The sequence below is a fragment of the Lygodium microphyllum genome, chromosome 27 (assembly GCF_053477565.2).
Source record: "Lygodium microphyllum isolate KBCC chromosome 27, Lygodium_microphyllum_v1.1.10, whole genome shotgun sequence".
Taxonomy (NCBI): domain Eukaryota; kingdom Viridiplantae; phylum Streptophyta; class Polypodiopsida; order Schizaeales; family Lygodiaceae; genus Lygodium; species Lygodium microphyllum.
In genome coordinates, this window is record NC_141161.1 from 111,825,199 (window position 1) to 111,852,088 (window position 26,890).

General features: G+C 41.6%; 1 protein-coding gene across 1 annotated transcript in view; it reads left to right on the plus strand.

The window, feature by feature from the left end:
* LOC148012714 (uncharacterized) overlaps positions 1-25,928 on the plus strand; it is a 44,522-nt gene extending 18,594 nt beyond the window's left edge. Inside the window, exons 3-9 of the mRNA XM_087669306.1 lie at positions 21,832-21,899; positions 22,042-22,150; positions 22,321-22,389; positions 22,540-22,597; positions 24,724-24,959; positions 25,064-25,115; positions 25,235-25,928. Coding sequence (XP_087525432.1) covers positions 21,832-21,899; positions 22,042-22,150; positions 22,321-22,389; positions 22,540-22,597; positions 24,724-24,959; positions 25,064-25,115; positions 25,235-25,302 — 660 coding nt within the window. The 3' untranslated portion in view covers positions 25,303-25,928. The remainder of the gene's footprint in view (positions 1-21,831; positions 21,900-22,041; positions 22,151-22,320; positions 22,390-22,539; positions 22,598-24,723; positions 24,960-25,063; positions 25,116-25,234) is intronic.
* Positions 25,929-26,890: the final 962 nt, after the last annotated feature.

Genomic DNA, 26,890 nt, shown 5'->3' on the forward strand with positions numbered 1-26,890 from the left:
ACAACGTGTTGGCACATAGAATAAAATGTATTTATACATAGGGCACGTAAGGGTGCATTCACATGTACAATGTGCGTGTACTATACATGGGGGTTAAACCGGGCCTTTATCCCAACAAGTGCCACTTGGATAGTGTCCCTCGAGGGGGAATTGTTCACTTGCCTAAGCGCCCTAGTACAAAGATGATAAAATCATGCAATGCAAAGGGGAAGGTACAACAAGGGGGAGAAGCTGATGTCGAAGACAAAGTGTTGAAGCCTATAGAATACCAAGAAGGGTAGGAACCCTCTCTCAACCTGGATCTAGATGCTGAATAAGGAATGGAAGAAGATGAAGTGGATGAAGCACCATGTTGGAAGAGCAAGGTAGAAGTCACCGCCATGATAGCATCAAGAGAGATGCTGCATGACCCGCCTTGGGAGGGGAAACCTCCATGCTGGAAGAAGAGCAAGCACTTCTAGGATGATGAAACCATGAAAGGAACAGTGCACATTCCCACGTCTCTAGCCCAGGTAGGACCAAAGCAATCTGTAAGTTAGCCCTACACTGAAAGACAAAACCTTGCAAAAGAGATGAGAATATGCAAACACAGAGGTCAGTGGTGAGATTCTCCAAAGCAAAGCATAACAGAGAGAAAATCTAATTGAAAAGACAATGCAATGAATGTGTATATGTGTGAGTAAATGCAGCGGAAGACTTGAGAATGGAAAGGCTAACGACAATGAATCCTATGGGCCCGACTCTAAGAGTTCGAAAAATGGATGCTAGACTGACCTAGGGTATCCTAAAGGACCTAGAGACATGCTAGTCTAAGAAGGTGTCCACTATTGCATACATCCAGTAGCAAGGCTCTGCCAAGGGAACGCCTGATGAGGTGGAGAGGAAGGTGAGATGGATGCATGAAGTGCAACGTGATCAGAACTTGTAGACCAATGAGCCAGTCCCTCAGGGGTAGTGAAAGAGACTGTTTGCTGAGGTTGTGCTCGGGCCACATGTCGAGCAGCAGTGAGTGTTGAAGGAGCAGATGAAGCAAGAGCAAAAGGCGTAGCCTCACTGGACTATGTAGTTGCAGCGGTCTGTGGAGGCTTTTTAGGTGGAAGACCTTGGGCCTTGGAGCGACACTCCTCGTCCACATGGCCTGCTCTCTGTCAATGTGTGCAAAACCGATTTTTCTTAGGGAGTTGCTGCCAGATAGGTCTAGATTCTTTGGTTCCATCGAAGGAAGAGGAGTCACCCTTTGATTTTCTTGCCTTTGTATCTTGCGAGTTCTTGCCACTATTGGTTTTCCATCCCGAAGAAGAGGCAACCAACCTCCTCTACTCTGAATAAGGCTGTGATGAGGATTTCTTGTGGATGCGAACTCGGCAAGTAAGCGCCTATATTCAGCCAGCTTGACTTTTAAATCATCCCCTTTCTTAATAGAGGACTCTTGAAGCTCAAAGTCCAGATTTATTCACCAAGTACAATCTTGAGCCGCATAGCGGTCGAGAAGGTGACTCCAATGCTCTGACGTGAGCAGGAATTGCTGTAACTGAGAGTAAAACTTAGGAAGCAATCCTTGCATCAGCTCAACATTGGTTGTGGCATCGCAGGCTCTCCATTGATGGATGTAGTCAGGGTGAGCTAGTCGAGGGTCTGGCATAGGCTCTAGACCAATGACGAGGTCCCAAAGACTCTAAGACTCAAGCACTTGTTGAATGAAATTTGACCAAGTGGTGAAGTTCGACCCGTTAAAACGAGTCTTATCTGTGAAGGCATTCTTGGCCATTGCAACAGGAATTGTAGTGCTCAGAGATGGGTAGTGTGAAAAAGTGTAATGGGGGTAAGATGGGATGCACTTGGGAATGGTCCCAGAGTGCCCACTAGGCATACGGTGAGTGTGCAAGGTGGATCCATAGGTAGGAATGGGTTGACTAGGCATGGGCATGGGAGCCACATGAGTAGCCCATGGTTGAGGTGGGATGGGAACACGTGGAGCAGAAGATGGAAATCCTTGCGTAGATGTAACCCAAGGTAAGTGGGATGACGTACCATAAGCCGAGGATGGAATCCCCTATGTCTGAGTGGTCATGTGAGGGGTGAATCTGGGGGTAGTGAGGGGGATGCCCATCACAGTCGTCCCAAGTGCTATGGGTGTGCTCATTTGCGGAAAGGTGAGAGGCACTGTGTTAAAGGGTGGCATTTCCCCTAACGAAGTACCATGGTGCAAAGAGTTAGAGAATGGGAAGGCGCTAGGAGTGGAGATGGAAGATCCAACCTCTAGTGTGTGTGAAGTGGATGCGGAGTGTAATCCAAGATTTTGGAAAGATGACGAGAGGTGATCAAGGTGTGATATAGAAGAGGGTGGGATGGGAGGGAAGTGAAGTGTGTGTTACATGCTCAAATGAAACAGAAGGTGTAGATGTATTTGAATTCCGTTTGCTTCATGAGCCCCCTCTATTGAAGTTCATATACGCAAAGCCATCCGGATCCTGCACCTCCAAAGAAGAAACATGTGAGGGTTTTTATTCGTGCAACTCAAAAGGATTGTTCAAACCTGACATCGGACTTGGCTGAGATTATGAAGATGGATTGCTAGACTCTCCAAATGCCGTATGTTCTTCATGATTGAGAGGTGGCTAGCCTCACCAACTGGTCCGAATGTGGTAGCAAAGCTTGTAGGAGGGGTGTAAACATTACTGTACTTGTTGCGATAGTACTCCTCAAAGTCCTCCTTTGTCATGTTAGTGAAATCTGGAATAGGAGTAGAAAAAGAAGGTGAAGGTGAAAGTGGAGTGTCGTCCTCCTCATCGAGTCCATAATGCCGTCTCAGGGCCTCCAGTGATGGAGAAGCTTGATAGGACATCATAGGAATTGGAGAAGAAGGTGTCTGGGACATTGTGATTCGGTTACGAGTCGTATTGTGTGCCCCACATAAAGACTAGCTCTCCACAATATCCGCAGGATACTCTTTACAAGAGCACCGGCTTTGATACCATGTGAAGAAAATTGCTAGGGTTTGCACTGAGGAAACACGGAGTGTACGACTATGACAAAAACACAAAGAGATAGACACAGACACAGAAAGCAAAACTCAAACCCTAAACGCAAAACTCAAAACTCAAACACAAACAAAAGAAGGGAAAGAAGAACACAACTCTGAAGTGAATGAATACTGCAAATGAATGTAAGAGTGTACAAATACTCAAGGACAGAGTAGTGTGTTAGAGAGTGACTTCCACTGGAAATTGATTCCAAGTGTTGTGACCACCAGTCAGAGTGACGGAGTGAGAGAAACACAAATGCTGATTACCAGAGTGTGCGGAGACTGAGGTGCTTGCAGAGGATGATGCCTGATGACGTGGGCGAAGCTACAAAGCGTAGCAGTGAAATGGCGCAATAAAATGCCGCAGTAAAATGTGGCAATAAAACACAACAGTAGAATGCCGCAGTAGAACGCCACGGTAAAACGCGGTAGTAAAATGCAGCAGTAGAACGCGATAGTAGAACGTGGCAGTAAAATGGGGCAGTAGAACCCCGTAGTAGAACGAGGTGATGGCAGCAATCGCGAAGGTTGGACCGCCACGTTGTGGGAGACTGATGGTTGAGATCTGCACACAAGGGTGAGAAACCTACACACGAGGGATAGGTTGAATGGGGGCAGCCTGTCCATTTATAGATGTTGAAGGGTGCCCCAAAAACTAGGGTTTTTGGGAGACCATTGGAACTCTCTCAGACCGCTCCTTGTTTTAGGGTTTTTCATTAATTAATTGTGTTTTGGGGCTGTTTAAGAATGCCAATCAGCTAAAAAGCATGTTTTAGCTCAACATTTGGGTCCCAAATTTTGTACAAAATTTGTCCATAATACCCCAACATTGGTAATTTATAAAAATCTCTTAAAATTTAAATAAAACTAAAAGCGGTGTGCATGGTTAGTAGACACCTTGGAATTTAGAATTGAAAGCTGAAATTTGATTGTTGATGTGTGAACCTCCCACTCTGCATGAGCTCGCGATAGCCCATGGGCCTTGGCAACGAGAGAGAGAGAGAGAGAGAGAGAGAGAGAGAGAGAGAGAGAGAGGTGGGGAGCTTGCAGACGACTTAGCGCATGTGTAGTATGGTGTGGGGTTGGAGCCTAATGGATTGCAGCGTAGGTCGACATGGGACATGAGGAGCCACAGGAGATTCGACAATAGTGATGAGCAAGGAGTTGTGGGAGTTTTGATGACAATGACGTGCACTTTGAAACGCGCAACAATAGGTGTAAGGTATGCTTTAGCTTTAAGAAAAATCAACCCATGTTGAAACGGCCGTTCCAAGCAGGGAATGGCCAAGGAATGACAAGGGAACGGCAATGGAACGGGGCAGGGAATGGGCTAGAACATTCAGCTAGCGTTTCAAAGGTTCTCGCCTCCCCGAATGCATTTATCCGCTCCTAAGTGCTAGAATGGGCATTTCTTGTTTCTATGTTTGACACTATGTGGAGAAATACCTTGGTTCCTAACACAAACTTAAAACACAATCGTACGACAAACCCCAAATTGATAATGGAGCACAAGTAGGGTTAGGGTAACTCGGAGACAATGAATGCAGAGAATAAGAAATTGAATGAATCTGAATAGGTGCAATGCTCATGCAGCAGACACACTATGCAATGAAGGAATGTTGACCCTAAACTCCCATATCTTGAGGACCAAGGTAGAGAGTATGAGCTGGAGAGTGTACCGTACTCTGAAAGATCTCGAAATGCAGGAAGGCAGCCTCCCTAGGTGTTTGGTAGCAGCAAATGCAACTCAATTGTGGTTGGATTAGTGATAGATAGGTAGAGGGGAGAGAAAATATGCAAATCTAATTCTGGATGATGATGTGGCAGCCCGGTGGAGTGGAGGAATTGTTGGGAATAAAGGGCTACTGTGCCTTTTATACGTGCACAGGTGTGCACCCTTAGCTCTTGTACTTTCATATATCTATCTCAAAAACCTTAAAGAGGTACACTCTATTGTACCCACACATTGTGCATCTCTCACTCTACTACTCTCTATTGTTGCTCAGATTTTTCTCTCACTCTGTCATCGCCATGGCTGACCATTGCATCTCCATTGTGCATTGGGCACTTTAAATTGGTATTAGAGCATTGGATATTGCGAGCACGCTTCCGGAGTTTGTTCGAGCTGTGTTAGCTCGTCCTATGCAGTTGTCTCAGGTGCAAGTCGCAAGTCGTGCAGGTCGCAGGTCATGGAGGTTGCAGGTCACCAGGAGCAATCTGCAGGCCAGATGCTGGCCGCAGATCAGGCGACAGTTTTTTGGTTGGTGTAGGTCCAGTGCTGGTCACGTGCAGTAGATCGGCAGTCAGGTGACAGCTTTGGTGACAGTTTCTAGGGCAGTGCAGGTCGCATGGGTCATGCGCAGCAGCTGGACGGTTCATGTTTTTTTTTTCTTGATAACAATCACGTTTTTGTTTTTCAAAGGTTCATTCTTTGCCAAATTTTGCAGGTTGTCATGCACAACTAAGTACAGATTGACGAATCTCGGAGAGTGTGAATGCATTTGCTCCTAGACTTTGGGGCTTTTGACGTATGCTTGGAGATTTTACTCGACTGAGTAAAATTTGTGAAATTTGCACACCTTCGGGTCTCAGATATCGGGGCTTTTCATGTATTTGTGGAATTGCATAGTGACAAGTACAATTTCCTGAAATTTTGACACATTGGACCTTGCGCAATTTGGGGCTTTTGCAAAATTTGCAAAGTTTGTGTCAAAATTGGTCTTGATATAAACTTGTAGTACAATTTCTATGCAAATTGAGCACATTGGACCCTTGGCAAATTTGGGGCTTTTGCAAAATTTGTGAAATTTGGCAAAATTGGATTGTGGAATCTACTCTGGAGTTATGTTTGATGCAATTTGAGCAGTTTGAATAGAGAGATTTTGGGGCTTTTGATTGTGTGGGTCAAATTTGTACCTATAGATGCATTTGGAGCAGAAATTGCAGCTAAAATTTAGGGATTTCTCATACAGTTTGATGTATTAGCCCGTGACACAGCTGGAATTACTTGTGGTGTGCTGTAGCATACATTTTGTGACTCTGAAAATTGATCTGCAGATCTGAAATTTCTGCAGTTACTTGGTTTTTCATTGCTGGCTAGTACTTATTTTGTACCTTGGTCATTTGTGTGATAGTTGATTTTACGTATGTTAACTTTCGAGTCATTTTTGGGCTGTGAATCATGGCTGGTAGTAGTGATCGTAGCAATCTTTTGCACATTAAGAAGCTTGAGGGTGCACACAACTTTGCTATATGGCAGAAGCAATGCTATAATGTCTTGGTGCAGAAGAAACAGGTAAAGCCCATAAAGACAAAAGGGGTAAAACCAACAACCATGGATCAAGATGAGTGGGATGAGTTAGATAAGCTTGCGCGCTCTACCATAGATCTTTCAGTGTTAGACACTTTGCTATTCAACATAGAGAAATTGAATTTTGCTTATGATATATGGCAAAGACTTGAGGAGTTATATGCTTAGAAAAGTGTAGCAAGTAAGGTTTATTGTTGAAGAAATTGATGGATGGTCGTATGAAGGACGGTATAGCTATGTTTGTACATTTGGATGAGTTTAACTCTATTTTTAGCCAACTAATTGCTTTAGAGTTCAACATTGATGAGGAGTTCAAGGCAACATTTTTGCTATGCACTTGGTCTAAAAGTTGGGACACTTTTAGGACAACAATGAGTAACTCCAATTCTATGCTGTTATATTTTGATGTGGAGAGCTCTTTACTCACAGGAGAGCTAAATAGGCAAATAATTCTGCAAGCAAGTCTTCCAATGCATTACATACTAGAGGCAAATCCTAGCAGAAGGGCAAGTCTGAAAACAAAGCACACAACAAGTTTTGTGGAAAAAATGTAGAGTGTCATCATTGTGGCAAGAAGGGGCACCTCAAGTGGGATTGCTTTAAGTGGAAGAAAGAAATGGACAAATGGAAAAGCATTGATGATAGCAAAGATGAGAAAAAGGACAGCCAATATGCAAAGAAGAGCAGTGTGAAGATAGAGGAAGTCAATGTAGTTAGTTATGATAGTGATAGTCGGAGTGATGCACTCTTTGCTTCTTCTTTTAATACATAGTCATTGATTGCAAATTCTAATGATGACATGCACACTTGGGTTCTTGATTTAGGTGCTTCATTCCATGTGACACCACATTGCGAGTGGCTTTTTGACTACAGTGGTAGTAGACATGGTGTTGTCCACTTGGGGGACAACTATGCATGTGACATTGCAAGGATTGACAGTGTGCAGTTGGCATTTCAATATGGTTTAGTGTTCACCTTGCATAATGTAAAGTATGTATTTGAGCTCAAGAAGAGCTTGATAAGCACATGGTAGCTAGATGATGAAGGCTATCACAACACTTTTGGGGATGGCAAATGGAAGATATGTAAGGAATCTAAGATTGTTACTAAAGGCTCTAAGAGTGGTACTTTGTATCCATTACATTTATCTAGTGTGTGTGACTATAAATGAGCAACTAAGTGCGTCTTTATGGCATGGTCGGTTGGGACACATGAGTTAAATTGGAATGAAACTGCTTTCTCATTTGGATTATTTGTCATGTTTGAGGTATGCTGATTTTGACCATTATGATTATTGTATATTTGGTAAGTATGCTCAAACGTCACATAAAAAGTCTCTTTCGATAAAGTCTTCACTCTAAGAGTTGGTACATTCAGATGTATGTGAGATGCCAGGGTTGTCTCCAGGGGAAAATAAATCTTTTATCACGTTTGTTGATAATGCCACACGCAAAGTATGGGTCTATCTAATCCGTTGTAAAAATGAGACATTAGATAAGTTTAAAAAATTATTGGCACTTGTTGAAAATATGACCAGCAAGACATTAAAGTGTCTTTGTTCTGATGGTGGGGAATATGTGTCAAAAGCCTTCAGGCCTTTTGTGACAACAAAGAGATAAAGAGGTAGCTCACTACCGCTTATAGTCCACCCCAAAACAATGTTGCAAAGCGTATGAATAGGACTTAATAGAAGTTCGGTATCATGCTGTCTCATTTTGCATTACCCCATGGATTTTGGGCAGAGGTTGTTATGACAGCCGTACACTTGATAAATTGGTCATTGAATAGGTCTTTGTGGGGGGAGTCCTTGAAGGAGTGTGATCGGGCAAGCCACCTTCGTATGCACACTTCAGAGTGTTTGGCTGTGAGACATTTGTGCACATACGCAAGGAACAACATAGCAAATGGGAGCCAAAGTCTTACAAATGCATTTTCCTAGGATATGGTGACGAGGGTGAAACAGGTTATAAGTTATGGGATCACGAGAAAATTGAATTTTACACAACAATGACATTATCTTCTGGGAATATCACATACATAAATAGCCCAAAAAGATTGAGGAAGTTAGAATATACTAAGAAGGCAGCATATGGCAACATTATTATGTTGGTTTTGTATATGGATGACATGTTGATTACTAGTAGGGATATTTATGCTTTGGACACATTGAAGCAGAACCTACACAACAGTTTTGACATGAAGAATCTTGGTGGGGCAAATTACATTCTTGGCATGCGTATACTCAAGGACAAGTCAAAAGGTCTTCTTTATCTGTCACAGTAGGAGAATGTGTCCAAGATATTTGCAGCGTTTCAATGTGGAAGGGGGGGGGGGGGGGAGCAATTGGTATATCATTGTCTCCATACGTGAAACTCAGTGCAAAGGACAACTCTATATCTGATGATGAAAAGGCTGAAATGGCTAAAGATTCCGTATGCTTCAGCTGTGGGTAGCTTGATGGATGTTATGATATAGCATTTGCGGTGAGAGTGGTTAGCAAGTACATGGCACATCCTAGAAAAAAGAATTGGGAAGCAGTGAAAGGTATCATGAGATATCTTAAGGGCACAAAGGATTTGTGCATTTACTTTGGAAAGTAGAAGGCATCTGCCATTGGCTTTGGATGCAGACTATACTGGTCATGCTGATTGTAGGAAGTCTACTTTAGGGTATGTGTTCACCTTTATAGGGGGAGCAATTTCTTGGATCTCTAGGCTATAAAAGTATGTTGCATTGTCCACTATAGAGGTAGAGTATGTGGCTACCATGGAGGCATGCAAGGAGGCTTATGATCTGGAGCAGTCAATGGCTGGTTTGGAGTAGGCGATAGCAAGAGAGATCAAAATGCAGCTAGTAGAGTCATCGCCAGTAGTAGGCACACCAGGACAAGATCCATGCGTTGAAAATTGGCCGCCAGCAGCAAATGCAATGTTCTTGGACATGTTGATAGTAGGTGACAGTTGGTAAGGGCAGTAGACTGCAAAGGAGGATTGGTAGACAAGCGCTAGAGGATAGGAGATGATGACCGGCAGCTCCATGGCTGAGATATACTCCATGAATGGGGTGCAGGCAGCGAAGCTTCAGCACCTGTAGATTGCAAAAACGAGATTGATTGAGTGGGAGGGTAGCTTGTGGTGTGGGCAGCGAAGCTTCAGCACTTGTAGATTGCAAAAACGAGATTGATTGATTGATTGATTGAGTGGGAGGGTAGAAATTTTGGGGCCTCTTAAATTAGGACATTGAAACTCTCTAGGGCTGCCTTTGTTTCAAAGGAAAAGGTTAAATTCATTAATTAATTTTAGTTTTGGGGCTGTTTAGTGAAAGCTAATGAATTTTTAGCTCAAGAGAAACCACCCTATTGTTGGAAACACAAAATTTCAGCCTGCTTTCTACTACTGAAAATACAAATTTTCTGCATTCTACAGGTGCTTTCAACAAGGATAGGACATCTACATCTGATTTCTTGTAGGTGTAGTTGATCATTCTCTTAGGCTCTTCTTTAGCAAAACACACTAGATTTAGTGTGTTTGCAGGTCTAGAGATATAGAATACTACCGGTTCCAAGGTTTTGATGACTCGGATGAGGAGTCTACTCATACTCCCTTTGATAGGCAGTATGATCATTGCGAAGATTGGAGTTAAGAGTCCCGTTTTACATGGGAACCATCACCTGACAGGTCACAAAGATTGGAGCAGCCCTCTCCTCCTCCCTATCTTCATGTCTCCTACACATGGATGCCAATGATGACACCTTTTGTTCAGGTGCCCTTTTTTCTTTCCAACCCAAAGAAGATCATTTGGATGGATCTAATTGCTCCCTTTGGTCCTGCAAAGTGGAGTGTATTCTTGATATCTTTGATCATTAGGCTTTTATGACTACCCCTATTCCTCGGCCTATGGAGGATCTTGCTATTGGTGCGTGCAACCCTTTGGGACAGGCTCAACTTTGGAGCCCAGTCCTTTTTCTTCATGACCTACGGGATTCTATCCTTGTTCATGTGGGTAGGTTAAAGGCGCTGGCAAAAGTGTGGACAAAGCTATTTTCTCTCTACCATCAAATGATATTTGCGCATCATAGCACTTAGGAGAATAAGCTTCGTATGCTCTTAGTTGATGACTCTTCTTCTATGAAGGATCACATCAACAAAATGGAGGATATGAGAGATGAGTTCACATCTCTTGGATGGATGATATCTTTAGAAGATATAGCCATGGTTTTCCTTGCCCAATTGCTATCTCTTGAGCTTGTTGTCTTCTACACTAGTCTTATGACATTGAGAGTGTGTGACACTCTTATTTGGGAGGAGTTAGCTCCGCTTGTCTTGGATGACGACGATCTCTCCAAAGAGATAGGAGCGAGTGGATCCTCCTCTACCAAAGCTTTTACTGCAGGTGCATGAGGGGGAAGCAAGAAGGGGAAGAAAAAGACAAACAACAACAAAAAGTAGGATGATAAGAAGGATGAGAAGAAGTCGAAGTGTCATGGGGACCTGAAATTTTGAGATGCTTTAATCTTACTGATAACATTTGATTAAGTTAAATTCAAATGTGCAAGGTTATTTAGTACATGTGATGCACATGGCAGTTATTTCATGGTAACAAGCCAAGGACCTCGAGGATGCACTGGGTGTAAAAGGCAAAAGTTGCGATAAGTTATACCAACTGGGCTTTGGGGGTCAGTTGGTGTTAGTTTTGGCCCTGGGATAGTTATTTGGCCAATAAGTGTCAGCATTGACACTAGGAACTAGCATTAATTAATTAATTAATGCCAGTCTAAGGGTCAACAAAGGTTGGGGACCACTCCAGGTTGCAAATGGCTTAGCCAATTTAAATATGGATGGACACATTTAATTTTGGGCAAGGTTAAAAGGGTTGGAATTAATTTTCAGGATGATTTAATTTTGAAAATTAATTAAATGACTGGATAATGCCGAAAAATGGGTTTAGAAGGCTGCCACTTGGGAAAAATACCCATGTAAATTAAGAAAACGTTTTTGGGGGATTGGGTCTTAACTATGTAGTTAGTTTATAGCTTGGGAGAAAGAGAGAGAGCTGCTAGTCCATTTTTTGATCAAAGAAAAACAAATTTGCTGTAGAAGACAGCCATCTGGGGGCCTCATTAGGCAGGGGACAGCAAGCAGTCACCTTCCAGGGATTGGCAACAACATTACCGATCAAGTGAAAACATTTTGGAGGTGTCTGGCAGTAGGTGACTGCATTAAATGCAGGCTGGAGCAGGCACCATGCAGAATTTAGGATTTCTCATGAAGAAAATTAGATATCTCTCTCATCTTGGCTTTCTCTCACCTTCTCCAATCCATTCTCAAGAGATCTCAGTATTTCTTAGACATTTTGAGCAAATCTCAGCTAAATTTGGTGGACAATAGAGAGATCTTTGCTGTAAGTCCTAAATTTTTGTAGAAATTAGGGTCTGATGGCCACCTTGAGATCTGTACTAATTGGTAAAGCCATCGTACATTGAATTCAGGACCTAAAATTTGTGTAATTGTCAGGGAATTCAGATGATAGCCCATTCATTGTATTTTGGGGTAGCATTTAGCCATTTGGTGGTTCCATTTGTGCAAGTCCTAGGTGAAAAATCAAGGGGCAATTGGTCCAAATTGATTGTTGATTGTTGCTATAGCAAAGGAGATTTTGAATATCAGCTTGTACTCATTCCATTAGCAATCAAGTAAAGAAATACGGAAAGGGGCGCCAGTTTTGGGGCCAATAAGGTGTCTGATGTTTGAGATTATTAAGGTAATTTGTGCAATTTAAGTTATGTTCATTTACTGATTGCTCTAACTAAGCGCTTGATTAGGGAATTATCACCCTTTCGAAGAAGAAAGGCTGGTTTCACTAAGCCCAAGTGTTCACACTGTGGGAAGGGGACTTATCATGAGGAGAAGTGTTGGCTGAAGTACCCCCGTTTGAAGCAAAAGGGTGGTTCGAAGGTCTCAAAGGCTACCCTTGTTGCTACCGAGTGTGTCTTTGCGCATCTATTTGAGGTTGATAATACAGACTTGCTTTCTCCATTGAGAAACCATGGCTCATTGATAGTGGGGCCACGTCCCATATGACTTATTGATAGGATTGGCTTCAGGATCTTCATTCCAGAGGGGGTTCAGTCACCATTGGTAACAACTCTTTCATGCCAATTCATGGAGTAGGGACCATTTTTTCTTTGCTTGCTTAATCATTAGGCTTTAACAAGGGCCAAAGTCCTTTATATACTAGATTTGGACTTTAATCTTCTTTTTATCCATGGGTTGACACAACTAGGTGCTCCTATGATCTTTACCCAGGATGATGTGACCGTTGAGAGTCTTTTATGGGTTCCATTCTTTGTATAGGTACTTAGAAGGGTGGACTTTATAAGCTCATTGCCCTTGTTGCGCGGACTTCTCATGAGGTTGGGTGTCACAAGGACATGTAGTTTTATTGCCTTGTGTTTGATTAAAAGTTAATCAAATGTACAAATGTGACTTGCACATGTGAGGTGCAAGTTAATTGTTTTACAATGTGGAACCTAGGACCTTGAGATATTAATTGGCGTCAAAGGCAAAAGTTGTAATAAGTTATACTTGACAGGTATCAGGTGATATTGGATATTAGAACTTAGCCTAGAACATTTGATTGGCCATAAGTGTCAGTGGTGACATTGGGAAATTTGCATTAATTAATTAATTAATACTAGTTCCAAGCTGATCAGTGCTTAGGATTATTTGGGTGATAAATTGGCCTAGCCAATTTAAATGTTGGACGGTTAGATTATTTTTTTGGCCATAGAAATAATTATTAAATTAATTTTTAGAATTTATAATCTGAAAATTTATTTAATGGATTGGATAATGCTGGGAATTCAGTTTAGAGGCTACCACTCGGCAAAACATGCCCATGTAAGTTTGGGAAAGTTGAATTGGGGCCTAAGGGAAAAGGGGAGTTGTTGGAAAGAGAGGTTGGGCTATTACTGCCTGCTTTTGGGGCCATTTCTTAGCCATAGGAGGCCATTTTGTTGAAGTTGGTTGCATATTCTTAACCATAGGAAGTTGGCGATCACAGTTGATGCATTTTTTTATGAAGATTACAGCCTTTGATTCTCCCTTTGCTGTTGATGAATCCATTTGGGGATAGAAAACCAGGTCAATAGCTCAATTTCACCTAATTCTTGTGACAAATCTCTAATATTCTCTCTACAACATTCTCTCTCTGTCTCTAGCCATTTTCTAGCTTTGCTCCAAGTTTCACAGTAATCCAGCCATTGGAGGTGGAGATTTTGGTAAATGTCTGTTGTAAGCCCTAATTTACAGCAAAAATTATGGTTTGATAGCCACCTCGAGAAGCATGCCTAAATTTGAAGGCTTCAGACTTGAATTTTCAGAGCTGAATTCAGTGTATTTCAGGAGGATTCAAGAGGTTGGTCAACCAACATTGAATTTGGGGCTAATCTATTTTTCGAGGAGCACGGGTGAAGGCCAATCCCCTAGCAAATCAAGGGGCAAATTGATTTGAAGGCTTGTTGGTCATTTATGACAACAAGAGGTACTTAGATTAGTGGAGGAGGCTAAAGAATCTTAGTTGTTCTCCATCCATTTGCAATACAAGTTTAAGAAATACCACAAGGGATGCCAAGTTTTAGGGTCAACTGGCTGTCCAATGTCCAAGATTAAGTGGTAACATTTGCATTTTTAGATTTATGTTAATTTTATGCTTGCTGTAATTGTGGGTTAATCAGGTCATTACCACCCTTTCTTAGGAGGAAGGTTGGTTTCATTGGGCTACTTTGACATGCGCGTTATGGGCACCTGAACTTTGACTCCATGTGCAGGATTTCTTGGAAAAAGTTAGTGGAGGGTCTCCCAAAATTTCCTCCTTTTCACACCTTGTACCCTAGTTGCTTATGCGACAATAGTCTCCACATTCCGCATTATGTGACCCGACTCCTTATGCGGTTTTTTTGGAAAGAAGCCTTTTGTGCCCACTTTCACATCTTTGGGTGTGATGCTTATGTGAGAGTGCGCAACAGAAAGAAAACATGAACATAGAGACAAAGGAACAGAGATTGCAAGAGAAGAAGAAAAAAATCTGCACTGAACAAGGAATAAGTATTGAATATAGGAGGAGGATTGATCAATCCTTGCAGCAGACTAGTGTCAGTGAGGACACAAAATTAGACTGATGATGACGGCAGCATTGGAGATGGAGGAAGATGATGGAGTCGGAGTGTGCGCCTACAAAACTTGTAAGGGAAGAATGGGAGATGATTTGCCAAGTGAGTGAGAGGTGGCTATAAATAGCCACTCTCTCCTAAATCTGGCCAACTTGATATTTAGGGCCTAAAATATGGCAGACCAACATTTAATGTTGGTAAAAATGCTAGATGAGCACATAAAAATCTTTGCAAATGTGGACAATGTCCTGTAGGTGAGGCAGATTGATATATGCAAAAACTGCTCGAGAAATGTATACAAAATTCTTATTGGAGGAGAAAATGCACTGAAAGGCAATAAAATGACTGTTCTAGAATGAGCTACCTTCTTTGTTTAAACAAGTGACAGACATGTCAAAGCTCCTAAAGTCCTTGTCTGACCCAGATTGAGCCTTATAGGCAGGAGATGACATGGCGTGACAATCATGATTGCTAACACCCCCTCTCATATCTTGGATGTGGCAGATTGCTAAAGGAAAAACGGAACTTGGGTTGGCAAAATGAATGCCAATGTCAACAAAGTCTGTTGATGAAGATTGCCGATGAAGAAGCTTCTCATTGATCTTGGGAAACCTAATTAAAATGCTAGGGACAAGGAAATCCACAACCGCATCACCAAGTTTGTTCCTCTTTGAAAGGGATGGGGGATATGAGGGAACCACGGGAGGAAGGGGTGGGCGGTGGAAAAGAACCCGTGAAATAGATGGTGCACAAGAGGGAACGGGTATAACAATAGACAATTGCCTCAGAGAACCTTGCATAAGAGAAGGGGAATGGTAAAACCTGCTCTTCTGCCAACTTGTCGCAATAACAGCTCCTGTAGAAGAATTCTCAATACAAAAACCTGCTTAGTGAAGACAACCTGGGTACCAAGCCTAGTAAGGCCATAAACTGAGAGGAGTGGAAAGCCCAAGTTTGGAACATAAAGGGCTTGTGAAAGTGAGCTCGGCGCACGGCCGGGAAACAAAAGCAAAGTGCCAACACCGCTAATAGGCACCGATACAATGTTACCAATAGTGATAGAACACTTAGAAGGGCGTAGATACAATAACAAATCACCTTGGGGAGTCATATGACAAGCTCCTTTGTCAACCAGCCAAGGCCTCTCAAAAGATGAGGCAATCACTGAAGAAGGCTCCTTCGATTCAATATGAAGGAACACTGACTCATGGATACCTGGTAGAGTGGAGGTAGAAGGCTTGGATGTTTTATCTCCATCCTTTGCTCTCGTACGAAGGTGGGGGTACTTCTTCTGATAATCTCACTGTTGTTCGGAGGAGTATTGAGAAGGCTCCTCATATGTATTATCAAAGTTGCGAAACTGATTGTAAGACATATTCGATATCTTGCAAGAAACCAACAAGAAATTTGCGCTTTGGCTGGAGATTGCCCCAAAACAGTAGGAAACGGCTACAGGATCACAAGAAAATTGATGTAGAGGGTTTGCCTAGCACAAAAAAGCAGTCACCTCCAAGAAGAAGGCTGTGTTTTCAGCAAAACACTGATGTGTCAGGGCCATTTAGTAGTTTGGGGTGGTCTTGTCTATGAGAAATTAGCTTTGTGCCTCTCTTAGGCGATGATACCATGTGAATGCACAACAGAAAGGAAACACAAACACATATACAAAGGAATAGAGAGAGACTAAGAGAAGAAGAAAGAAATTTGCGTTGGACAAGGAACAAATGCTGAATACAAGAGGAATGATCAGTCCTTGCATGCAGCCCACAATGTTAGTGAGGGCACTAGATTAGGCTGATGATGACTTTAACATTGGAGACAAAGGAAGATGGAGTTGGAGTGTGCACTTGCAAAACCTGCAAGGGAAGAATGGGAGATGATTTGCCAAGTGAGTGAGAGGTGGCTATAAATAGCCAAGCACTCTAAATCTGGCTGATCTGATATGTGGGCCTAAAATATGGCTGACCAGAATTTAATGCTGGTAAAAATGCTAGACGAGCATAGAAAAATCCCGGCGAATGTGAAAAATGTTCGGCATGTGAGGTAGACTAATGTGTATAGAAACTGCTCGGGGAATGTACACAAAATCCCAACTGGAGGAGAAAATGCAATGAAAGGCAATAAAATGACTGCTCTAGAATGAGCTACCTCCTCTATCAAAACAAGCGATAGAAAGGTTAAAACTTTTAAAGTCCTTGTTTGACTCAGATTGACGCTCACAGGCAGGAGATGACAAGGCATGACTGCTAATAGCTTATGTCCATGTGGACAAGAAGAAACAAGACAACAAACTTCACATGAAGTCAAAGAAGCATATCTTCGTGGGTTACAACACGACTACAAAGGGCTATAGACTCTATGATCCACAAATAGAGAAGATTGATGTGAGCAAGGGTGTTATCTTTGATGAGATTGCGGCCTTTGATGATCCCATTGATGGTGCTTCTTATGTAGGTGGTTCTTTGTCATTGACTGATGCAAGACCTAGTCAAATAGGGTGCAAAAAAGCTGGCCGACCTACACTTGAGAATATAAATAATGAAATCGCCAGAAGAAATGCTGAACATAGCTTTCATGATTAAATCACCAACTATCTAGTGTGAACAGGACTTCGATCCACTGAAAAAGGAATGCAAGGGCTAGAAACTGTCCACTGATAGTTTGAACACACCCAAAACTCACTGCAAAAGAAATGCATTGTAATATATGCTGTAGAAAGAGCTTCTTCCTCTATCAAAATACATGACAGATTGAGTGCCACAGCTCCTAATCCCCTGTTTGACTCAGATTGAGGCTCACAAGCAAGAGATGATTGTGCAAGTCACACATGATTGCTAACAGTTCCTCATCAGCATTCCAAATCCCTTAGCCTCATGGTGTGTCCAGGACCTTTAAGGAGGTATTAAAGATTTGGTCATCTCCAGGATGGGCCCATGCATGTATAATGCAGTTTAGGGCTGATTATGCAATCGTACCATGTTCATGAGCATGCCAGGCAGCAGTTTAGGCACTTTTCAGGCAGATTGGACAGTTGGACCAGGCGGACAGTTTGTGCCACACGACAGGCAGTTAATGTTACATTATAATCATTCTTTTTATTGTTTATTATGGAGTCAGCCAGTTCAGCATCAATCAGCCAGTTTTTTACTGGCCGACCTGATCAGATTTTTACATTTCTGGCTTCCTATTTAGGGCAGACCCACCTGAGGTTATAGTCACTAAAGTTATTTGTGGGTTGAGAGAGAGCTCCAGCTGGTTATAAACACACAGTCCGTGGTACATATCTGCCTTCTGTATTCAGCATTCATACTTTGCAGTTCAGCATTCTACTCTCTCTCTCTCTCTCTCCTCCCCCCCCCCCCCCCCCTTCTCTTCCCTTTTCTTTGTATTCACTTCTTTCTTTCAGTCTGATCGTATGCTTTTGCATTTGCTGCACTTTGACGCATCAATCATAGGGCAGCTATTTGGTACAACAGACACCACCTGTAATGTGTAGGCAACAGGGTGCAACAACAAATGCAGCAACTGTTAGGTAAAAACGCATCGTCTAGGAAAAAGCTATTGCAACAAGAGCTATCACCAGACTAAAATGCAGTAATAGGTGCCATGTGGGAGTAGCTGATTAGGGCAGCATTGGTCAGGTAGGGCGGTGCCAACTAGGATGGGGCAGTAGTTGGCAGGTAGGGTGGCAATTGTTGAGCCAGTGATTTTAGGTTTTGCACTTAGTCATAATTACGATGCATTAATCCCTAATTTAGTTCCTTAACACAGGCCCAAAAAGCAATTAATGCAAAATTACCAAAAATAAATAGATTTATTTTTGACAATAGGACAAATATAGCCTCAGTCCTCTATAAATAGGAGTATTGTGATCTTACATCCTCATTCGGTCATTCAGCCAGCTAGCCTCATCTCTCTCAGTCTGCCATTGCTATCCACACCCCATCGTCAGTTTGTGGAGTCTTCTCTTAAGTGTTACCATGTTGTCTACAGCCCCTTTCTCGCCAGGCGGCCTATTTCAAGCTGCCCTGCTGTTGGAAATACTTTTGCTGCTGTTCCCATTAGTCATATGTTGTGTGTTTTCACCACCGGAGGTCTTCTTCGGCTGCTACTCTGCTTTTTTTTTTTTTTCTGCATCTTGATTTGCATTTTTGGATTATTGTTGCTGTTTTGGGATCCATTCGAGTATGAAATACTCTTAACACTCCTTCAGTCACCTCTGCCCTAGTTCTAGAGACATGGAGGTTTGAGGCTCCATATTTTGTATCATAATTCATTCATACATTCATTAACAACAATCTTGAAATTATGTTCTTTGTATTGTCATACATTTCAGGTTTCTATGTTTTCCATACCATTTTTGTAGGGCAATATTGAGTAGGTGAGGGAAAGATGATGCAAATGGAGGAGGGAAGCTTACATTGAAGGTGAAGATGAAGAATAAGGGATGAAAGTGGTAGTGAAATTGAGTCCTGCTCTCTATAGAACATTATGTGCCAATTGACTATGCTGAAAATTGTATGAATTGAATAATTACTTTTTGGGACTGATTTAAGATCCATACAAGTATGAAAATTTTAATGGAAAATCCAGGTGGCTCAACACCTTGTTTTAAGCCCAAAAAGGTGATCAAAGAGTATGAAAAGAAGCCTCTAAAGGTGCCTTCCCAAAGAGATCAAGGCATTGGCCAAGGGTGTCACTTTGGATTGCCAAGGACCTACTAGGATCATAGAGGCGATGGATACTTTCTTTTGAGTTGTCCAAGAGGTCGCCCCATGAAATCAAGACATTGGACAAAGGTTGTTGCGGTGGATTGTCTAGGTGCTTACAATGATCGCTGAAGTGACGAACACTCCTATGGGACTTTTGTAAAAAATGCTTGTTTGACCTAGCTTAGTAGTTCATGTAAAAGTGAAACTTGAAGTACAAAACCACAATCAAGGGTGCTGATGTAGAAGTATGACGAGGTAGATGAGGGTAAGTGTAGCAAGGAGTGTTATTGCTTGGGACCTTGGGTGAGCAATGATAGCTCATGATACTCCATTTGATGAGGTAAAAGGGAATCATGCTACACAATGCGATAAGGGGCATGCTCATGTAGCTATTATTGGACTTGGTTTCACTTTGATGTCTTTAACTTGGGGGAATTTTGGGGTTCTTACCTTTAACCTAGAGGGATTTTTGGGTTCTTACCTTGATTGTTGTTCGTGGGTTACCTGCTGGAACCCTCTTTCTTCTTTCTCTTCTTCATTGTGCTGCTTGGCCTTCTTGTTTTCTTGCATCTCAAGATAATCTCTAATGAAGTGTCTTGCTTCAAGACATTTGAAGTAGGTGTTGGGGCAATTTTTGTAGACGATCTCTTGCCTTCTTATGACATCTCCAACTTCATTCTTAATGAGCACAAACTGTTTAAGCTATTTTCTAATATCTATCTCAACCAGTATTTGAGAGTACCAATGATTGTATTCTCTCTGTTTTGTCAAGGGAGATGCTAGAGTGCTAAGGAAAGGGTAGAGATGGTTTGGCAAACTTGGAAAGTTGACCCACACTTGGAACTTTGGTCGGTCTAGGACCATTCAGATGTAACACCTCATGCCATTTGAATAGGGTCAATGGCGAGCTGTGCAACATCCACTTTCCAAACCCTAGCACATTTAGAGCCATTTCCTATGTCTTGATTAGAAAACTAAAGTAGTTATTTGTGAGATATGTAGCTATGAGTTCTCTTACCCCAATCAAATTTCATTCTTTCATCCAAGACCTTAATACCTCGAAGGGGGATGTGAGCCTTGTCACAACCCAATAAGAGCTCAAGATTGGTACATTTTTATCCAGTGATCCAAGCCCTGAGGGGATAGGCACTGAAAATGTACCTCGTCATTGATTGGTTTTCCAGATCTGTTTTTGTTGCTGCTGGGTTGGTTCTCTCTCATGTGAGTAGAGTACATCTAATGGGTGTGTGAGTCTGTAGTCATACTTTCATTTTTATGCCAGATTATTTTGAGGCTGGTTGATCTATATTTTTGAGCACCTCTAGAGCTGGCCAATTGGTATTTTCTGATGTATTGTTTTAGCCTAGGCTGCCCCTCTCCCACTATCAGTCAGTCATCAGATACACATCCTTCAGCATGACTGCTTCCAGGTGGTGAGAGAGAGACTGTGCACATTGCTAGTGACTCAGTGCTCAAGCCTTTGTACTGTTCTTGAGCCTTGGTATATGGATTCCATTTCCCAAGCATATTGTCTTTGAGTCCTTGTGTTCTTGCAGTCTATAACTATAGTGTCTCTTTGCTTCCATTGCTGCACACTTCTGTATCATCTTGTTGGTCGAGAGTTGCTGTATTTGGCTTTTCAACAGGAATTGCCATTGAATTCTTGCTGTATTTGGCTGTTCAACAGGAATTGCCATTGGATTCTTGTAGTAGGAGTGGCCTACTTAGATCCAATGAAATTATAGTTCACCCACAATGGCCCAAATGTTAAGAGCCTGAATCACCTTTGGGCATTGCGATGTTCTTGGGAGTGAGTTGAAGGAAAATTGTAGCTTTGTTTTGGTGTTGCCTATGACATTGAAAGGTTACATGAGCTCAATGGAATTACTAGATTATGATCACAGTTACTTGTAGTGGTAAATGTTGATGCAAATTGTAGGCTCCAAGAAACAACAACAATTTCTCTTGTCATAGTGAAGTTCAGTATAAAATTTGAATGCATAACTAGAGATCTTGGGCTCAAGAAGACAAGTCCATGTAGATAATGTATGTTAAGGAATCTCCAAAAAGAAGCTCAAAGAAGAAACTCCTAAAGTGGATAATATGTAAAAGGTACCTTGTTTGTTCAAAAGAAGAGAACATGAAGATGGAATCTCTATAGGTTTGCAATATGTTGCAATGGTGTATGAAGACTTGTTGTGGGATATTTTTGGTGGCCAAACACAAACATGGAAATCTGCAGTGCTTAAGGAACTGCCAAAATTCAGCTATCATAATCTCCAGTTAACTGCTAAGTTAATTGCCTAGCTCCTGCCCTGCCGTTGGACAGAAAACTTTAACCTAAACCTTAAATCTAGTATGCACCTATTTTTAAATCCATCCTTGCATCATTGAATGATTGGAGTGGTAGATAGTGATAGAGATTTATCTACTAAGACCAAATTGTGTGATCTTTCTTTTGTGCATTTTTCTTCCAAGAACATTGTGTGTTATTCTAGGATTGTATGTTGATGGTCCAGAAGTATAGAAAAGCCCTGTGTGTTCTCCTACTGTAGAAGCATACTTTTTGATACAGTAACTAAATGTTTATTCTATTTATCTCATGATTTGATGACAGGCCTTGGGTATCAAGGGGAAGATGTTTGCAAAGAAGCGCTATGCAGAAAAGGCCTTAATGAAGAAAACGTAAGTATGAAGTAAGGTTTGGATATCTACTTAAGGTTGGGTCCAAATGTTTTTTCTCTGTGGTTGAAACTGGATGGCTGGTTGTATAGTACTCGGTTTCACAAATTTGACTCTTAACGAGGTGCTTTTTTATGCAAATCAGTCTTGCCATGCATAGTGAGAAAACAAATAGAAGAAAAGCTGAGGATAGTGTACAGGAAGGTGCGATCCCTGCTTATCTTCTTGATCGTGAAGCTACAACCAGAGCAAAAGTGAGTGCATCTGATTTTTCTATTTGGGCTTTACTACCTATGTACTCCAGAATTCTTGGCCAAATTTCGATTGTAATTTGTTATTATTCATTATATTCATCTCCTGAATCCAAACATGAACTGTTTATTTCTGGAACTGTTCTTATTTGATCTACTAATTTCTTTCTCAGGTGTTGAGCAATACAATCAAGCAGAAAAGGAAGGAGAAAGCTGGCAAATGGGAGGTACCATTGCCCAAGGTATTCTGTCATTTCCTTCTCTGTCTTCCAGTACTTAATAGATTGTACAATTTCAGATCAGCTATTTTAGCCAAAATTTTACATAGTGAGACATTTGAAGGTAATGTAGTTTTATAGTGGTATGTAAGCTGTTAAATTTTTATGCTTCAGGTTCGACCAATTGCAGAAGATGAAATGTTTTGGGTTATCCGCTCAGGAAAGCGTAAAAGTAAGTAGAAAATCAAAATCATTATTGCCAGGCCTTTATTCTTACTCTTCAGCAAGCTCAGATGTATCCAGTTCTTTCCATCAACATTTTGTCTGCTCGTAAAATGGCTTTTTGTGGCACTGAAACAGTCTTCTAGCTGATTAGAACAGTCTTATGAATGCTCATGGGCCAGCTACACTTGTGCATTGAACATTGAACCTGTCTCCACCTGTACAGAAATGTGTCGGTATATTTGGAAGTTGGTTGTGTAAGGACTCTCTGAACTGGTTGCTTTGCTTTCCAGGTATGAAGGCCTTATGAAAATCACCCACAATTCTTTGGGGCCGACCAGAGTATACAGGATTTTAGTCTTGATCATAATATACACAACCTCTAATTGCGGGTGGGGGGTGGGGGGCCCGCGGGGGGTGGGGGGTGCACAGGGGGGTAGCCACTGAGTAGTTAGATGGTCCACAATTGTAACACCCACCTGGAGGATGGGGAGTTACACTGTTACTGTATATCGAAAGAGAAAAGGAAAAAGGAGGGGGGGGGGAAAGGGGTTTTAAGCCTTGTCTAGAACAATAGTTTATTTTATTTAGGTACATTCATAAGCAAGGCGAACAACTTCTAGTCTAGAGCATGTGAGGTTATAAGGTCTGGATTTTCAGTCAAGGCTTTTGTTTGTTGTCTTTGCTGCCTGGTGTCTGGCAAATATGATTTTTTTGTATCTACTGTCTGTTGTGACAAGTGCTAATGGTCCAATTGCTTCATTCTGCATCACTGCCTGCTCCTAAGTAAGTTTATCCCTGTAATTGTGTTGTCTAGCTGCCTTGATTGTGTTGCATGATCACATTGCATAATCAGTATGTCATTGTTTTTGTATTGAGTCAAAATCAGTATGGGATTTCAGTCTGAAAGTCAGTTTGCTGTCAAGGGATTTTGGTGTATGCAAGGGTGGATTCATGTACCACCCAAGTTGTACTGCTCTGTAATAATCTAAAGCAGCAGATTGCAGAAAGGGAATTTTAGGCAATTTCAGTCAAGGTCAGTTTCCCGTTAATGGTTTTTGGTATCTGCCAGTGTGACAAGCTACACAATGGTCAATTTGTTCACCACTCAATTTCTACCGCTCTTTAAAAATCTAAAGAACCAAAGGACAGGTGCTAAAATGCATTTGGACCCAAAGGAGACGAGATTCAAGAGTGTAGTAGGATCTTATGTCACCTTAGAAAATTCTTCCCCGTTTACCTGGTTTGGCATTGAGTTGATTTTGGTGAGAATTAGAGGAGATGCTCAGTTTGGTTATTAATTGGTAGATCACAGAAATGAATGCGTTTGGGCATTTACCTCTTCTGAACTGCTACCACTGCTCTGGTGCGGAAGTTTTTAAGCTCTGGGCTGCTGCTACAAATACTTACTGAACCTGTGCAGGCAAAGCATAATGCAGGAACAGAGTTGGCAGAAACAAGATATACTGGGCTTAACTATGATAAATTGCCTGAGTGGGCTTGACTACTGAAACAGCTGTTGTAGCAGGTGTTGGGAGACAATCCTTGCTCATACAGGCCCATATGGTAGCATTTCTTCATGCAGGCTTTGTAAACATGGTTGCATGTCATACACGCTCATACATCGGAATGCAGAGACTTTTCCTCCAGCTGTGCCAAGAGAACTTCGACAAATGTCTCTAATCTAACTTCAGAAATAATCGATGCATTTTCGTAATGAATGTGTTGTAATTGGATTACTCGATACTGGCTTTAGAAGTTTATGAAGTTCCTTAGGGCAGGTAAACTGTACGAGGAATCTTTTCACATCAAATACTTTAGACAGAAGACATTGGGGCATTGCCAATGTATGGTGCTCCTCACGGAAACTGTTACACCGATTAATAACCTACCTTAAAGTTCAGGAAGTTAAAAGAAGCATTGGATTCATGAGTACATTTTAGGACCCTGGAATAGGCTTCATGTAATACTGCAGTTGCCTTTAGGTGATGGATTACAATACATGCTGGTTTTGGAGACGCACCTCGTAAATTTTTACTTTTGGTTCAACTCTTTAGCGAGTTGCAAAGCTCATGGAACTTTCTTGGTTGGAGAAACTTAGAGATGGAATTCGTCCTTACTAAATGTGTATGGCAGCCAAGCAATGGAAGCGAATGGTGACAAAAGCGACTTTTGTTGGGCCTGGGTTTACAAGGAAGCCACCAAAGTATGAACGTTTCATCCGACCTACTGGACTTCGTTTCACTAAGGCACATGTAACGCATCCTGAGTTGAAGTGCATGTTTAATCTGGATATTATAGGCATTAAGAAAAACCCAAATGGACCAATGTACACATCTCTTGGAGTTATCACTAAAGGAACTGTTATTGAGGTAAGAGATCTTATGTTTTCCTTCATTTATTATCTGGATTTGGGGCATTCCTCACCATGATTTCGTGTCTAAGCCAGATTTTATTGATTAATTCTGTCTTACAGGTAAACGTGAGTGAGCTTGGTCTGGTGACTCCAGCTGGTAAAGTGGTGTGGGGTAAGTGATCCTGACCTATTATTGTTGCACATTCCATTCTCTTTATATGAGGACGGAAGCAGAGTGATTTTGTTGTTAATGGTAGTTGAAACATACCTGTTTTTGATGGTTTTGTGCAGGGAAGTATGCACAAGTCACAAATAATCCTGAGAACGATGGCTGCATCAATGCTATTTTGCTAGTATGATAACCTGACCAGGGATTTATGAGATGAACCATTCTTGTAGACATCAAGGCTGTGCTTTTTTGGAGTTCAAGACAAGGCAAGTGTATGTAAAAGGGTGTTTTCCTGATCCACTGAAAGTGAGGATTTCAGGAAGTATTTTTGTACACAAATAGTATTTCTGTACACAGTTGATCTTACAGAAAAAACAGGTTCGTTACACAGGTTTTGTCTTAATAGACCCAAAGAATAGTAGTTAGGATATGAGAACATGGTGGGATGGAATTCTGAGCTTCATCTTAACGAGAATCTTGCGAGCTCGATTGACCATTCTGACTGCCTAACTCAAGGCTGAAGTTTTCTGCACATGGGTGCTAAATTTACAAGTTACAACAATGTTTCCTTGAGATGGTGCTCACCCGGCAACTAAGTTTGCTTCCATTAGACGGAAGGCCATCCATGCTCAGCAATCATGATATACAGGTTCCCTATATTTGGTTGGAATGCTGTTCCCTCAAAAGTTTCTGCTGTCTATCTTAGCAGAGTGTAACCCGAAAAAGAAAAGAAGCTTCTGCTCAATGAGTTGGTGACAATCTAGCAATGTCCTGTGACTGTTAACATGTTTTAGCTACAAAGTTGGTCTTTTGCAAGTTTCTGCAGTTAATCTCTTTTATGTTAGCAGATCTCTTTGTTTGTTTGGTTATCTTTTTCTTGTTTGTGCTTTTCGACATTGCTTCTCCTTACAAGTTTCTGACATTCTAGCAGTGTCCCGTGATTGCTAACATGGAGGGATAACATGGCTGCAACTTTATGCAGCAAATAGAAACAGCCCAATCCAAAACCGATTTGTCAAATTGCTAGAAGTGAACGACACATTGCAGTTGTTAATGCGTGCACATGACCATTTGTCATGCTAGTTGTATTTCACATGGAGAGATGACATGGCTGCCACTTTATGTAGCTAACAGAAACAGTGCAATCCAAAACTGATTGTCAAATTGCTAGAGGTGAATGATACATTGCAGTAGTCAACTCATGCATGTGACAATATGTCACTCCTCTTGAGCCACATCTGGCATTTGGTACATCAGGAGCTATCAAATAATGGTGACTGGGCTTGAGGGCGGGTGTGATTCTGGTTGAGAGGTCTTGTAGGATTTGGCTGGCATTTATGGCTCTGAGGGCAGAGTTACAATCTCTGCTTTATATTTTACTGCAAGCTGATAATATTAGTTTCGTAGTAAGAATGTTTTTATTTTTCACCACTGGTATCTTTTCCCTTAAGACGTTTTTATTAAATTTTAGTCTGTCGCGCTTCTAAAACACTTCGTCTCTTTTTGGGCTCTCTCTGGTGAGATTGCAGCTTGCTTTCTGGAAATGAACCCAACAATTAATGATAAATTTTTGAGATGCATTTTGACCACTTGTAATCGGCTCGACATTGAAAAACATGACTTGTTTGGCCTGCTGGTGATGCTTACGAGGGAAGGTATAGTTCTAAAGGAGAATAGATTGAATGCCTAAAGCTTTCAACAATAACACTCTTTTGAAGTTATCTTATAACTTGTGTGTGTGTGTGTGTGTGGAGTAATGGACTCATGTTGCAGCTATA